The following is a 14718-nucleotide window of genomic DNA, read 5'->3' as shown; positions in this document are numbered from 1 at the left end:
AAACTAGAGAATGGATCTATGAAATTACTATGCAACCCTGATACTGATTAGTCTTTAGTGAGTCTGTCAGTGCAAACTAGGAACAGTGTGTGAGAACTAAAGTGGTACGTGCACTAGGTTATGCGTTTGTGCACTAGAGGTGGTGTCTGAACTACAGGTGTGCATGCGTTTGTGCACTAGAGGTGGTGTCTGAACTACAGGTGTGCACTTGTGGTGACCTATGTGCACAAGGCTTGGGATGTCTGTGTAAAAAAAGTAAAGTCGCCATAGTTCTAAAAGACGATAGGGCTGCTTTCCCATTAGAGAGAAATGAGTGCTGTTCGTTTAACCTGAGGGTCACTGCACCTCAGGCAAGGTGAGAGAGTGAGAAGATAACCACATCTGGGGTGACAGTTGAACACATGCTGTTGGCATCACTCTGCATCACAAACCAGCTGTGTCAGTGTGCATTAGAGGTGGGGCACTCGTGGTGGTGTTTTTTAAAATTGAGTGGTTGTGTTTATGTGGACTAGTTGGAGTAGTGTGTCTATGTGATCTGTGTGTAGTAAGGATCGTATGTTTGCACTAGAGTTGGTGTGTCTGTGCACTCGAGGTGGTGTGTCTGTGTGCACTGAAGGTAGTGTGTTTGTGAGCTGTTTGTGCATGTTTGTGTGCTGTGAGAATGAAAATAGATAATAACTGGTTATGTTAACTCATGTCTCCTATCTGTACAGTATTGGACACGAGCAATGTTGGGAATTCACAGCAGTTATAGAGTCATAGAGATGTTCAGCATGTAAACAGACCCTTCGGTCCAACCCGTCCATGCCAACCAGATATCCCAACCCAATCTAGTCCCACCTGCCAGCACCCGGTCCATAATCGCTCCAAACCCTTCCTATTAATATACCCATCCAAATGCCTTTTAAATGTTACAACCACTTCCTCTGGCAATTCATTTCATACCCGTACCACCCTCTGTGTGAAAAAGTTGCCCCTCAGGTCTCTTTTATTTCTTTCCCCTCTCACCCTAAACCTATGCCCTCTAGTTCTGACTCTTCTCAAACTTCTGTAACCTTAAAATATAGACTGAATACTGAGATTCTGGGGAAAAAAAAACAAAGTGTAGGAGAAATGCAATAGGTCTGGCAGCATCTGGAGAGAGAAACAGCATTCTGAGTCCGATAGCATGGTTCATATTCTGAGTCTTATTGGACTCAAAACGTTTCCTGTGTTTCCTGTTGTCACAGGGACTGCACTATCTGCAGAGTTTCTCCAGCAGTTTTTGTTTTTATTTCTGTAACAATTACTTTGTCTTATATCTCACATCCTGATTTTATATGTTTACAGAATTCTGTGCTTCAGTCAAATTTTTACTGTGTGGTGCTTGCTTAGCAGGAACCACCAGAATTGAGGGTGATATCCTGTTCTCCACCAAGGTGGTCCCACAGTGAGGATTCCTGCCAATCTGGAAACACCTTTTTGCTTTCAGATGTTAAATCCCAAGTAAAAAGTGAGAAGTTTGAGTTTCTGTTTAAGGGAAAGGATTGTTGAAACTGAAAGGAGTTCCCACCAAGCAGAAAATGAGGTTGTCAGATCAATAACCCAAACTATTCAAAATTAGATTTAGGGGTATGTGCTAACTCTGGTAATGAGTTCACCAGAAAACATAATTTCTTGACAATTGTCTCATGATTGACCACAATGAAATGTGTGATGTCCTGTAGGGCCCCTTAAAGATTGTTTTATTGCAAAGCTTCCACTTGATTCAATCATTCCTTTATCAAACCTTCATGTTGAAAGCAAGGAGATTCTGCATATTCTGCATTTGAATACTGCACTTTAGGGATATCTGATGTAGCACTCTTGTTTGAAAGACACATTTTAAATCCTCTTCCGGAGATGCTTCAAAGCAACACTGGGGTAGGTGCTACTTTTCAGCTGAAACATTAACTCGAGCCCCTCCCTGGATGAATGTGAAAGATTTACAATGCACCATTATACAATACAACAAGGGAGTTCTTAGCCAATATTTCTCCCTTAAACAATTACTAAAATGTATAGTTATTTGATCATTATTTTACCTGGCAATCTGGTGTGTGCTAAGTAGCCTCTGTGTTTCATACAATAAGAGCATCTTCCACAATTCAAGTCCATGGCAAACACTAGGTCTTGCACAATCGCACTTTTACCAAATGTCAAAAAAAGTAGTGGGTGAGTTAAAGCCCCACTTTGGAATCTCATGCACAACAATCTAGGGTGACAGTCATGTGCAGTGTTGAAGAAACACTGTAGGTGGTGCTGTGTTTCAGATGTGATGTTGAATCAAGGCCCCATTTGCCCTCTCAGGTGGATGTGAAAAATCCCACAGCCACTATTTCAAAGAAGAGCAGAGGTGTTAACTCCATGTGTCCTAATGCATACCAACCAAAATTCCTTGAAATGATTAGGTCATTAGCATGTTGTTGTTTGTGCAACAGAAATTGGCTTCAGTGTTTCCTACCACATGTTCTTTGGATGTCCTGAGATTGAGGGCAGTGCTTTAAATGCAAGTTCTGAGATCACATTGATAGTAACAAAAAGTAGGTGTCATTGAAAAGAAAACACTTTTTGATAAAACTTTTCATCTTGCACTCAACAGGGTAATTTGTAGGAATAACAATGTAGGAATAACCTGAGAACAGGAATGCACAAATTTAAAGTGATTTCTTCGAAGCGTATCTTCAGAATCCTTAACGGGGAGGGTATGCAGCCAGAAGTCGTGGTGCACATTGGCACCAACGACTAGGTAGGAAGAGGGGTGGGGAGGTCATTCAGGAGCTCAGGGAGTTAGGCTGGAAGCTAAAAGCTAGGACAGAGTCGTCATCTCTGGGTTGTTGCCAGAGCCACGTGACAGTGAGGCAACGAATAGGGAGAGTGTGCAGTTGAACATGTGGTTGCAAGGATGGTGTAGGAGGGAGGGCTTCAGGTATTTGGACAATTGGACTGCATTCTGGGGAAGGTGGGACCTGTACAAGCAGGACGGGTTGCACCAGAACCAGAAGGGCACCAATATCCTGGGAGGTAGGTTTGCTAGCACTCGTTGGGGGGGGGGGGGGTTTAAACTAATTTGGCAGGGGGATGGGATCCGGACTTGTAGTCCAGCAAGTAGGTTAGCTGTTTTTCAGGATGTCCAAGAATGTAGGGGGGCTGTGGAAAAGGTAGCACTGACAGGGAATACTTGCAGACACAGAGATGGGCTCAAATGTGTATACTTCAACGCAAGAAGTATCAGAAATAAGGTGTGTAAACTTAAGGCGTGGACTTGGGACTACGATGTTGTGGCCATCACGGAAATGTGGATAGAAGAGGGACAGGAATGATTGTTGGAGGTTCCTGGTTACAGATGTTCAGTAGGATTTGGGGGGGGGGGGGAGTGGTTAAAAAAGGAGGGGGGGTGGCGTTGCTAATTAGAAATGGTATAACGGCTGCAGAAAGGCAGTTCAAGGGGGACCTGCCTTTAGAGGTAGTATGGGCTGAAGTCAGAAATAGGAAAGGAGCAGTCACCTTGTTCGGTGTTTACTGTAGGCCCCCCCAATAGCAGCAGAGATGTGGAGAAACAGATTGGGAAACAGATTCTGGAAAGGTGCAGAAGCCATAGGGTAGTAGTCATGGGCGATTTCAACTTCCCAAATATTGATTGGAAGCTCTTTAGATCAAGGAGATTGGATGGGGAGGTGTTTGTGTAGTGTGTCCAGGAAGCTTTTCTAACTCAGTATGTAGATTGTCTGACCAGAGGGGAGGCCATATTGGATTTGGTATTTGGTAACGAACCGGGACAAGTGATGGGCTTGTTAGTGGGTGAGCATTTTGGTGATGGTGACCACAATTCTGTGACTTTCACCTTGGTTATGGGGAGAGATAGATGCGTGCAACAGGGCAGGTTTTATGATTGGGGGAAGGGTGCAAGACAGGATCTGAAGAGCATAAATTGGGAGCATAGGCTGTCAGGGAAGGATGTCGTTGAAATGTGGAACTTTTTCAGGGAACAGATACGATGTTATGTGAGGGAACCTTGGTTGACGAGGGAGGTTGAATGACTTGTAAGGAGGAAGAAGGAGGCTTACATAAGGTTGAAGAAACAAGGTTCAGACAGAGCATTGGAGGGATACAGGATAGCCAGCAGGGAGCTGAAGAAAGGGATTAGGAGAGCTAAGAGAGGGCATGAAAAATCTTTGGCGAGTAGGATCAAGGATAAGCCCAAGGCCTTTTATGTATATGTGAGAAACATGAGAATGACGAGAACGAGGGTAGGTCCGATCAAGGACAGTAGTGGGAGACTGTGTATTGAGTCGGAAGAGATAGGAGAGGTCTTGAATGAGTACTTTTCTTTAGTATTTACAAATGAGAGGGCCCATATTGTTGAAGAGGAGGGTATGAAACGGACTGGTAAGCTAGAGGAGATACTTGTTAGGAAAGAAGATGTGTTGGGCATTTTGAAAAACTTGAGGATAGACAAGTGCCCCGGGCCTGACGGGATATATTCTAGGATTATGTGGGAAGCAAGAGAGGAAATTGCAGAACCATTGGCAATGATCTTTTTGTCTTCACTGTCAATGGGTGGTGCCAGGGGACTGGAGAGTGGCGAATGTTGTGCCCCTATTCAAAAAAGGGAATAGCGATAACCCCGGGAATTACAGGCCAGTTAGTCTTACTTCGATGGTAGGCAAAGTAATGGAAAGGGTACTGAGGGATAGGATTTATGAGTATCTGGAAAGACATTGCTTGATTAGGGACAGCCAGCACGGATTTGTGAGGGGTAGGTCTTGCCTTACAAGTCTGATTGAATTCTTTGAGGAGGTGACCAAGCATGTGGATGAGGGTACAGCAGTGGATGTAGTGTACATGGATTTTAGTAAGGCTTTTGATAAGGTTCCCCATTGTAGGCTTATGTGGAAAGTCAGGAGGCATGGGATAGTGGGAAGTTTGGCAAGTTGAATAAAGAACTGGCTAATCAGTTGAGGTCAGAGAGTGGTGGTAGGTATTCAGCATGGAGCCCAGTTACAAGTGGAGTTCCACAGGGATCAGTTCTAGGTCCTCTGCTGTTTGTAATTTTTATTAATGACTTGAAGGAGGGAGTCGAAGAGTGGGTCAGTAAATTTGCAGACGATACAAAGATTGGTGGAGTTGTGGATAGTGAGGAGGGCTGTTGTCGGCTGCAAAGGGACTTAGATATGATGCAGAGCTGGGCTGAGGAGTGGCAGATGGAGTTCAACCCTATCAAGTGTGAGGTTATCCATTTTGGAAGGACAAATAAAAATGCAGAATACAGGGTTAATGGTAGGGTTCTTAGTAAGATGGAGGAGCAGAGGGATCTTGGGGTCTATGTTCATAGATCTTTGAAAGTTGCCACTCAGGTGGATAGAGCTTGTAAGAAGGCCTATGGTGTATTAGCGTTCATTAGCAGAGGGATTGAATTCAAGAGTCGTAAGGTGATGTTGCAGCTGTATAAGAGCTTGGTAAGGCCACATTTGGAGTACTGTGTGCAGTTCTGGTCGCCTCATTTTAGGAAAGATGTGGAAGCTTTGGAGAGGGTGCAGAGGAGATTTACCAGGATGTTGCCTGGAATGGAGAATAGGTTATACGAGGATAGGTTGAGAGTGCTAGGCTTTTTCTCATTGGAACGGCGAAGGATGAGGGGTGACTTGATAGAGGTTTATAAGATGATCAGGGGAATAGATAGAGTAGACAGTCAGAGACTTTTTCCCTGGGTACAACAGAGTGTTACAAGGGGACATAAATGTAAGGTGAAGGGTGGAAGGTATAGGGGGGATGTCAGGGGTAGGTTCTTTACCCAGAGAGTGGTCGGGCATGGAATGCGCTGCCTGTGGGAGTGGCAGAATCAGAATCATTGGTGACCTTTAAAGCAGCAATTGGATATGTACATGGATAGGTGCTTAAGCTAGGATAAATGTTCGGCACAACACCGTGGGCCGAAGGACCTGTTCTGTGCTGTATTGTTCTATGGAAAACCAGCAATGTTAACAAGTTTTTTTTCACACAAGGAGTTTTTTTTTGCCTACAATGAATGCACTGCCTCTAGATGTGGTGGAGGCAGAGCTGACTGAAGCATTTAACATTCTGGATTAGTGGTGTTGGAAGAGCACAGCAGTTCAGGCAGCATCCAAGGAGCAGCGAAATCACGTTTCAGGCAAAAGCAGGCAATGGATGATTAAGACTGTGCCACTGGTTATTGACTCTTTCAATAAGGAGAAAAGTATTTTCCCATTTACCCTATGTCTCCTAGAACTTTGTACACATCAATCAAGTCCCCCCCCCCCTCAGCCATCTCTGCTCTAAGGAAAACAAACCCAGCCTATCGAGAAGGGTCACTGGACCCAAAACATTAATTCTGTTTCTCTCTCCACAGATGCTGCCAGACCTGCAGAATTTGTCATTCTCCCAGCTTATCCAGTCTACCTTTGTAGCTGAGTCACTTCAGCCGAGGCAGCATCTTGGTGAATCTCCCGTGCAACTTGGCTACATCTGTAACTGCAGTTATGAATGTGAGTTAGCGGGAAAAAGAGAACAAAGAAAATTTACAGCCCAGGAACAGGCCCTTCGGCTCTCCAAGCCTGAGCCGATCCAAATGTACTGTCTAAACCTGTCGGTCAATTCCTAACCAAATTTGTTGCTGTGCTGAATACAACCTGTGTCAATGACAGGGCTTGCGATGTGGGATTGAGTGAAAGGCATGGATTGAAGTTTTCAAGCCCTAAAACTTTTGAATTAAATATGGAGTCATAAGGCTGCAGAGTTCCCAAGTGGAAAATAAGATACTTTTTTTTCTATCTTAAGCATTGCACCAGACCCAGCACACACATTGTGGCCATGGAACACGATGGTGTATTAATGAGGAAGGCAACTAGGTCATTACTAGGGACTGTTCTGCAAAGTGATCATCCAATCAACGTTTTATCTCCCCAGTATAGAGGAGACCAAATTGTGAGCAGCGAACACAGTGAACTGCAACAGAGTGGAGCATGGCCTTCTGGGACAGCAAGAAGAGTGTTCTTCAAAACATTTTTTTTGTTTTTTTTAAACTTTTCAACAGGCATTTGGGAAGGCGCCCTCCAAGGGCAAAGACCAAGATCCAAGATGGCGGCGCCCATCTTGCGCGGCCTTTCGCTTGGTGCGGCTGTCGCTGCCCTGCGGCCTCCGGGGCCTCTTGTCACCGCCCGAGCATCTTACAACACCCGACGCTTGGGCCTGGACCTGAACGGCTTCTACTTGCCGCACTCCGAGAGCCCTGAGTGGCAGCGGGGGGCCCGGGCCCAACGCAAACGCTACGGCCGCTGGGGTAGCGCGTCCGGCGTGCCGGCCACTTCCCTGTGGCCTGAGGCCGCGGAGCTGGCCCAGCACCAGGCCGAGTGGGAGCCCAGCCTACAACAGATGTTAAGCGATCTCCGCGCTAAGGAGCTGGAGCGGGAGAAGAAGGAAAAGGAAAGGTGAGGATGGGAACAGGACGTAGTTACATTTCTGTAGCGCCTTTCACTTTGGAAGTGCCTTTTTTTGTATTTTAAACTGTATGCTATTCTCTTGGAAGCGATTGCAATAGAGAGGGTGCAGAGGTGATTCCCCAAGATGTTGCCTGGGCTGGAGAGAGTCAGTGATGGAGAGAGATTGGACAGACTGGGGTTGTTCTCCAAAGAGTAGAGGAGATTGAAAGGGGACATAATCATTGAGTTGTACAGCAAGGAAACAGACCTTTCGGTCCAACTCGTCCATGATGACCAGATATCCAAAGTTAATCAAGTCCCATTTGCCAGCAGTCGGCCCATATCCCTCTAAACCTCTCTTATCTGTATACCCATCCAGATGCCTTTTAAAGATTCTAATTGTACCCATCTCCACCACTGATCTGGCAGATTATTCCACATATGCACTACCCCTCTGCAGAAAAAAGTTGCCCCTTAGGTCCCTTATATATCTTTTCCCTCTTACCTTAAACCTATGGTTTTGCACTCTGCTACCCTGGGAAAAAGACCTTGACTAATCATCCTATCCGTGACCCTCGTGATTTTATAAACTTCTCTAAGGTCACCCTTCAGCCTCCAACACTCTCTAGGGAAAATAGCCCCAGTCTATTCAACCTTTCCCTATAAGCTCAAAACCTCTAACCCTGACAACATCCTTGTGAACTTTTCTGCATCCTCTCAAGTTCAATGTGTTTGAAATGTATGAAGTTATGAGGGCCATAGGGTTGATAGAAAGGAATGTTACCCCTTCGTGGAGGCATCAGTGACTGGGGGCATAGATTTAAGCTAAGGCAAGGCACAGGTTGTTTAAAAGCAAAATATTCACTGAAGGTGGTGAGAAAATAGAGCTCACTGCCTATAAGTTTTGATGTGGTCAGTTCTCATTTTTTGAAATTTGCTGTACAACTCAATGATTATGTCCCCTTTCAATCTCCTCTACTCTTTGGAGATTACAGACCCACTTTCCTCAATCTCTCCTCATAAGACAATCCTACCACCAGAGGCTATTCTGGTGATGCCCCATTGAAGTCCATTTATGGCACATACTGTATATCCTTCCTTGGATATGGAGACCAAAACTACATAATACTCCAGGTGTTGCCTCCTCTCAGAGGATCTTTTGATCCCCTGACTGAATATTGGTTTGGTTTCTCCACCAAAGAAGGAACCATTCAACCGTATGGCATTCCCTTACTACTGCAGTAAGTGTCAGTTTGAGCCTTTTGAATAATACTTGACCCCAGAAACTTGTGTCTTGAGCAAAAATGCTGCATTCTGAGCCACAGCCAGCAGTAGGATGAGACTGAAAGGGACTTGAGGGAACAGATCATGGGAAATAATCAGAGATGTTCTCTGGAATGAGGGACTCTAAAGAGGAGGAGAGCAAGCACAAGGGAAAAGCTAGAAGAATGGGAGATGGATACAGAAATTCCTCATCTCTATCTTAAATGATTTGCCCATTATTCTGAGATTATATTCACTGATTTAAATCTCACCAACCAGAGGAAACATCCTTTAAGAATGCAGATTGGGAGGGCAGGAATCTTGCAGAGACATATATAATGTTTGAAGAGTTTGTCAGATTCAATACTAACAAATTGTTTCACCTCATGGTATAATCTAGAAATAGGTGTCACAACTTGGAAATAATGTTTAGGCACAGGTGATAAGGAATTTCTCCTTCCAATGGATTGTTCATTTGGAATTCTCTTCACCAGTGGGCTGTAAAGGCTGGAGTGGAACGGTGGCTCAGTGGTTAGCACTGCTGCCTCAGTGTCAGGGACCCGGGTTCAATCCCTGCCTCAGGCCATTGTCTGTGTGGAGTTTGCACATTCTCTCCATGACTGCATGGGTTTCTTTCGTTTGCTCTGGTTTCCTCCCACAATCCAAAGATGTACAGGTCAGGTGAATTGGCCATGCCAAATTGCCCATAGTGTTAGGGGCATTAGTCAGAGATAATTATAAGGTCGGGGAATTGGTCTGGATGTGTTAATCTTCGGAGGGGCGATGTGGACTTATTGGGCCGAAGGGCCTGTTTCCATACTGTAGGGAATCTAATCAGACAGCATGGAAACAAGCCCTTTATTCCAACCAGTCCATGCCAACCATGTTCCCAAACTAAACCAGTCCTAACTGCCTGTGCCTGGCCCATATCCCACCCCAACCTCCCCCCAATCTTTCCTATTCACATACCTGTACTTACCTAAATGTCTTTTACATTGTAACTGTACCCACACCCACCACTTCCTCTGGAAGTTCTTTCCACACACAAACTGCATTCAGTGTAAAAAAAAAATTGCTCCTCATGTCTTTAAATTTTTCTCCTTGCACCTTAAAAATATGCCCCCTAGTCTTGAAAACCCTCACCCTGGGGAAAAGACACTTGGCGTTCACTTTATCTACACGCCTCATGATTTTACAAGCCTCTATAAGGTTGCCCTTCAACTTCCTACAGTCCAGTGAAAAAGGTCGCAGCTTATCCAGCCTCTCGTATAACTCATTCCCAGCAATACCCTGATAAATCTCTTCTGAGCCCTTTCCAGCTTAATAATATCCTTCCTACAACTGGGCAATCAGAACTAGTTGCACTACTTCAGAATATGTTCAAGGCTGGGTTGGAAAGATTTCTGATCAGCAAGAGCGGTAAGTATTATAGTCATACAGGACAGAAGAGGCTCTTTGGCCCATGAAGTCTGTGCTATCATGGTTATGGGGCGGAACAAGCAGGAAAGTGAGTACAACAAAGTCTACTGTTATCGAATAGTGGAACCAACATGAAGTGCTGAGAAGGCTGTCTTACGATTGGAGAGACAACCTGCACCTGAGGTTTCTAGAGAAAGGGCGGAAGGAGGATCCTGGAGTCAAGGGTGAGAAGGCCTTTTAGGACATTTCCAGGTTGCTGTATGTGATCTATGAGACACAATGAAGCAGTAGGAGAGACAGCAATATCTGGTCATTACTTGGGATCGGACGTACAGGAGAGCTGACCTGGTGATGCTTTGCCAATCAAACAGTGATTTACATTCCACGGAGGCAGAAGATTGACCCTGTTATCTGTTTAAGCAGAAAACTGGCAGAAGGGTCACTGAGTTTTAAGGTACAGTCCTGCAGGTTGCTTTGTTGTACATTAGAAAAGCATTGAAACTGGTGCGTATAGAGTTTGGATTCTGAGGCAGCAGCGTTTATGTGCGACAATTTCCATTACAAAGGATAGTGGGATACTCTTCAGGAGGGTCAGTGCAGGCTCAGTGGGCTGAATATCCACTGCACTGGAGGGATTCTATGATTCACAAGCCCAGTGTTGCTCCAAGCAGCTAGAAGGGAGAAACCCACTGAGGCTGTGCAACTAAACCTCACACAGGAGTCTGGCTTTTTGTGTACTCGACTGTGGGAAGTGGCAAGTGCAGAATGTGAATTGCAATAATGTCCTCACTCCTTGACAGCTGCTTGACTGAGGTGCTAACGCAGGTTGTAGCAGCAGGTGTGGAAATGCAGATCATGGCAATTAATAAAATCAAAGGCGAGAAAGTGCTGTCTGGTTTATGGTCTCGTCAGTGATTCAGACCTCCTCCTTACTGACCTTTGTTTGAAGCTTTGCAGCTTTGGGGTATGCACTAACTACACTAATGTGCGAGTTTTTAGGTTATTCGTACAGTCCGCTATATCTTGTTAAATGTTAAAGCTACAAAGACAAACTTCCACTTCTTTAACTTCTCCAAATTTTCAAAGTGACGTTTGTCACAAATTTGAGATAACTATGAAAAGAATCTGAGAAGGAAAAAGTTAATTTGTAATTTCTTTTTGAGCAGTTTAGATTGCTGTAATGTGGAATCTGCATGTTAGAACTGGCCTCAGTAATAACTTAAAACAGGATAATAGGGAGATCATGCTAAAAACTAAATAAGGCACAGAGCGTAGCTAGAATATTGTGAACAGGAAAGATATCTTTCCCAATGAAGTCGGGGGTAAATGTAGGCGAATGACTCTGGGGTGAGTTGCTCTTTGGAGGGTCGGAGTGGACTTGTTGGGCTAAATGGCCTGTTTCCACAGTGTATGGAATCTAATCTAATCTAATTTCATAGAGAAAGAAATGGCAGAGCATACTCAATGGGCTGAGTGGCCTACTTCTGCTCTTGCATTTTATGACTTATAAGTATTCAAAAAGGAAAGAGTATACATTGCATGGGAATAGAGAAGTAGGTTTAGATGCACAATTCTTTCAAAGAACCAGTAGGAGATTCAATGAGCTGAATGGCCTTCTGTATTGCTAGATTCTGCTGGTCTCCTCAAGTGTTTCTAGCCATTTTGCCTTGCTTTGGTTGGGATCAGCAAGTTGCTGTGCATGGGGTTTGCAGTTTGCTTACTTTGCCTGTGCAGCCAGTCGCAAACGTAATGAGCTGCTGCTTCTATCCTGAGAGTCAGATGTATGAAGAGCACACAAGTTACATTTATATAGCTGTTTTAATATAGCGAAAAATTCCATAGGTGCTTCACAGAACACTTAGTATCTGCCACAAAAATCAAAGACCTGCAGATGCTGAAAATCTGAAACAAAAGCAGAAAGTGCTGGAGAAACTCAACAAAAACTCATTTCCATTGAACAGTCACTGGCTTCGATGTTAATCAGTTTTTCTCTCTACAGATGCTGCCAGACTGGCTGAGTTTCTCCAACAATTTGTTTTTGTTTCAGAATACTTGAAACCACGTCACTTCAGAGGAATAGCTGCATGTGATAAGTAGCACCTGAAAGGAAAAGAGAGAGAAAAAGTGGGACAGTTCAGGAGAGAAATACCAGAGTTTCCAGTGGACATTAACTGATGGCAACAGTGGAAAGAGAGGAGTCTGGAGTGATAGTAACCTCCTCTAGCATCTCTGTGCACTGAGATTGAGTTAGGTTGAGACCATGGAGAGAGTTGAGAACAAGGATTTAAAAAAAGTTAATATTTTGAAGCATTACACAGGGAGTAAGCAGAAAAGGGATAACACCGAGCTGGGGTATTTTGGATGTCAGCGAGATTTGTATTAAATTGATTTGTCAGGGAGGGGAGCAGACATGGAGACCTTCGGAAGAGTGAACACAATGACATGTCTTCTCTTCCTCTCTGCTATTTCCAGGCAGAAGCTGATTGCGACCAACATGGCCAAGATGCCCAAGATGGTTGAAGACTGGCGGAGAGAGAAACGCGAGCTGAAGATCAAGCAGAGGGAGGAGAAAGCCAGACGGGAACGTCTGCTTTCAGAAGCTAGGGAACGCTTTGGCTACAGCATCGACCCACGAAGTCCCAAGTTTCAGGAGATGGTGAAAGAGTTGGAGAAGGAGGAGAAGAAGAAACGTAAACTGATGAAAAGAAGAAAGAAAGAAGAGACTTCTGGGAGTGAGGTAGCAGCAGCAGCAGGCACCTCGTAAACTGCTTGTATTTACATTGGCAGGAATTGGGAGACTGCTAAAACTCTTTCATTAAACTGATTGGACAGACTTAATGAAACGTGGCGACTTTAACATGTTGCAAGTGTTCCATTCTGAGTGACCACAAATCATTTTTAAAATTTCATTATTTGTCCTTGATAATTAACAAGGTCACATTTATTGCCAGCAGTTCCATGACATTTGGAGGCTGGTGTCTTTACGTCTTCACTTCACTTGTATGAGTGACTGTCAAGTGATGTCAGAAACTATTAAAGAATTAACCATCTAATGTTGGACTGGAATCATGTGAGACTGAACCATATAAAGACGACAGACTCCCTTCCCTCGTGGTTGGTCTTTTGTTGACAATCTACAAACTTCTTGGTTACTGGTTGTGGCACTGGCCCTTAATTTTCCTGTCTTATTTCTGGAATTTCTAATTTGATTTTTGTCACATGTACCTGGGTACAGTGAAAAGTTTTGTTTTGAGTGCAGTACAGGCAGATCATACCATACAAAGAACATTGTGTTCCTCACTCTGTTCTATACCCCACGTTACAGCTGCAAAAAAAGTGCACAAAAAGCAAGTTCAACATTAGATGTGAAATTTGAGGTCCATTCAGAAGTCTAATAACAGCAGGGAGGAAGCTGTTCTTTAACCTGTTGGTCCATGCCTAATGGAAGAGGTTGGAACAGATTACTGGGGGTGCATGCATTGCTGCAGGAGGAATCGCAACCTTTTGTCTGATGCTAAAAACACCACATGTAAATGATTTTAAAAAATGACAGAATACAACAAAAGTTTTAAGTAAATTTCCATTTTATTCTGATAGTTAATTGACATAAATTAAAATGATTTTAATTGGTTTTGAAATAATTCTGCAGAAAGTCTTTGTACTTAGTGCACGTAGCATTTAAGTAAATCACTTGTGAATCTGCACCAGTACTTCTCGTCACATAAAATAAAATGATACAATTTTATTTAAAGTGTTTTGTGCAGGCCCCTAAAGACTGGGCAAACCAGGGTCAGCGATGGCCTCAGGCTGACTGCCCGCTGGAGTACAGATGTGTTTGTGCTTAAGATCCTGCAAGCTGCTTGGCCTGCAGTTCTGTCACATGATTTCTGCACCCCCACCCGTTGCTACAAAATTACTTTCTTGGTTTAAGCAAAAGCCCTGCATTAATACAGCAATACCCGTGCCATAGAAGACATGAGAATTTTTGGATCACTACAAATAAGACATTGTGCCTAAATTGGCACTTTTTAACCAATGGCAGCAAACTTGGGATAGAGATTCAGAATCGTGAATTAAATCACATGGAAATCGAAGTAATCGCAACAACTTGCATCCCCAATCAGAAGTGGAAAAGTTTACTTTTAAAATAAATAATACTTTTTATGGTTTACGATTTGGGAATAACTAAGACATTCAAGACAAACTGTCTGAATGTGAAGATCAAGGACTAGTGGCGCGTGTGACTCTAGTCCAAGGAATGGCTGGGAACTTATATAAAAATACTTGGACCCTATGTTCAATTTGGGAATGGTTGAGTGATGCAGCTATCCACACTCCGCTGGGTGGTACTGGTGGGTTACAGTCCATTCAGGATGTCCTAGTTGCTGCAGTGACATACATGTTTACTGGCATCTTATAGTCTGGAGCTATGCATAGTGATGGAGCCTCCAATTTCTTACCATAGCACGACTGATCAGGAATCTGTCCTGGCTGGGCACGTTAGAAATGCACCCTCATCGGACATCCTGGTATTTGGATATGAATCCAGAGCCCCCAGATCAGAGACAGGACCTCTACC

The 14718-nt window shown here is 44.0% G+C and overlaps 1 protein-coding gene across 1 annotated transcript; it reads left to right on the top strand.

Moving 5' to 3' along the window:
* Nucleotides 1–7063: 7063 nt before the first annotated feature.
* Nucleotides 7064–13192, top strand: gadd45gip1 (growth arrest and DNA-damage-inducible, gamma interacting protein 1). The gene is made up of 2 exons (XM_060855190.1): nt 7064–7466; nt 12612–13192. The coding sequence occupies exons 1-2, from the start codon at nt 7117–7119 to the stop codon at nt 12901–12903; spliced, it is 642 nt and encodes a 213-aa protein (XP_060711173.1). The 5' UTR covers nt 7064–7116; the 3' UTR covers nt 12904–13192.
* The last annotated feature ends 1526 nt before the right edge of the window (nt 13193–14718 follow it).

Source organism: Hemiscyllium ocellatum, chromosome 45 (genome assembly GCF_020745735.1).
Source record: "Hemiscyllium ocellatum isolate sHemOce1 chromosome 45, sHemOce1.pat.X.cur, whole genome shotgun sequence".
Lineage (NCBI taxonomy): Eukaryota > Metazoa > Chordata > Chondrichthyes > Orectolobiformes > Hemiscylliidae > Hemiscyllium > Hemiscyllium ocellatum.
The sequence above is the reverse complement of the archived record's forward strand: the minus strand, read 5'-3'. Positions and strand labels throughout refer to the sequence as shown.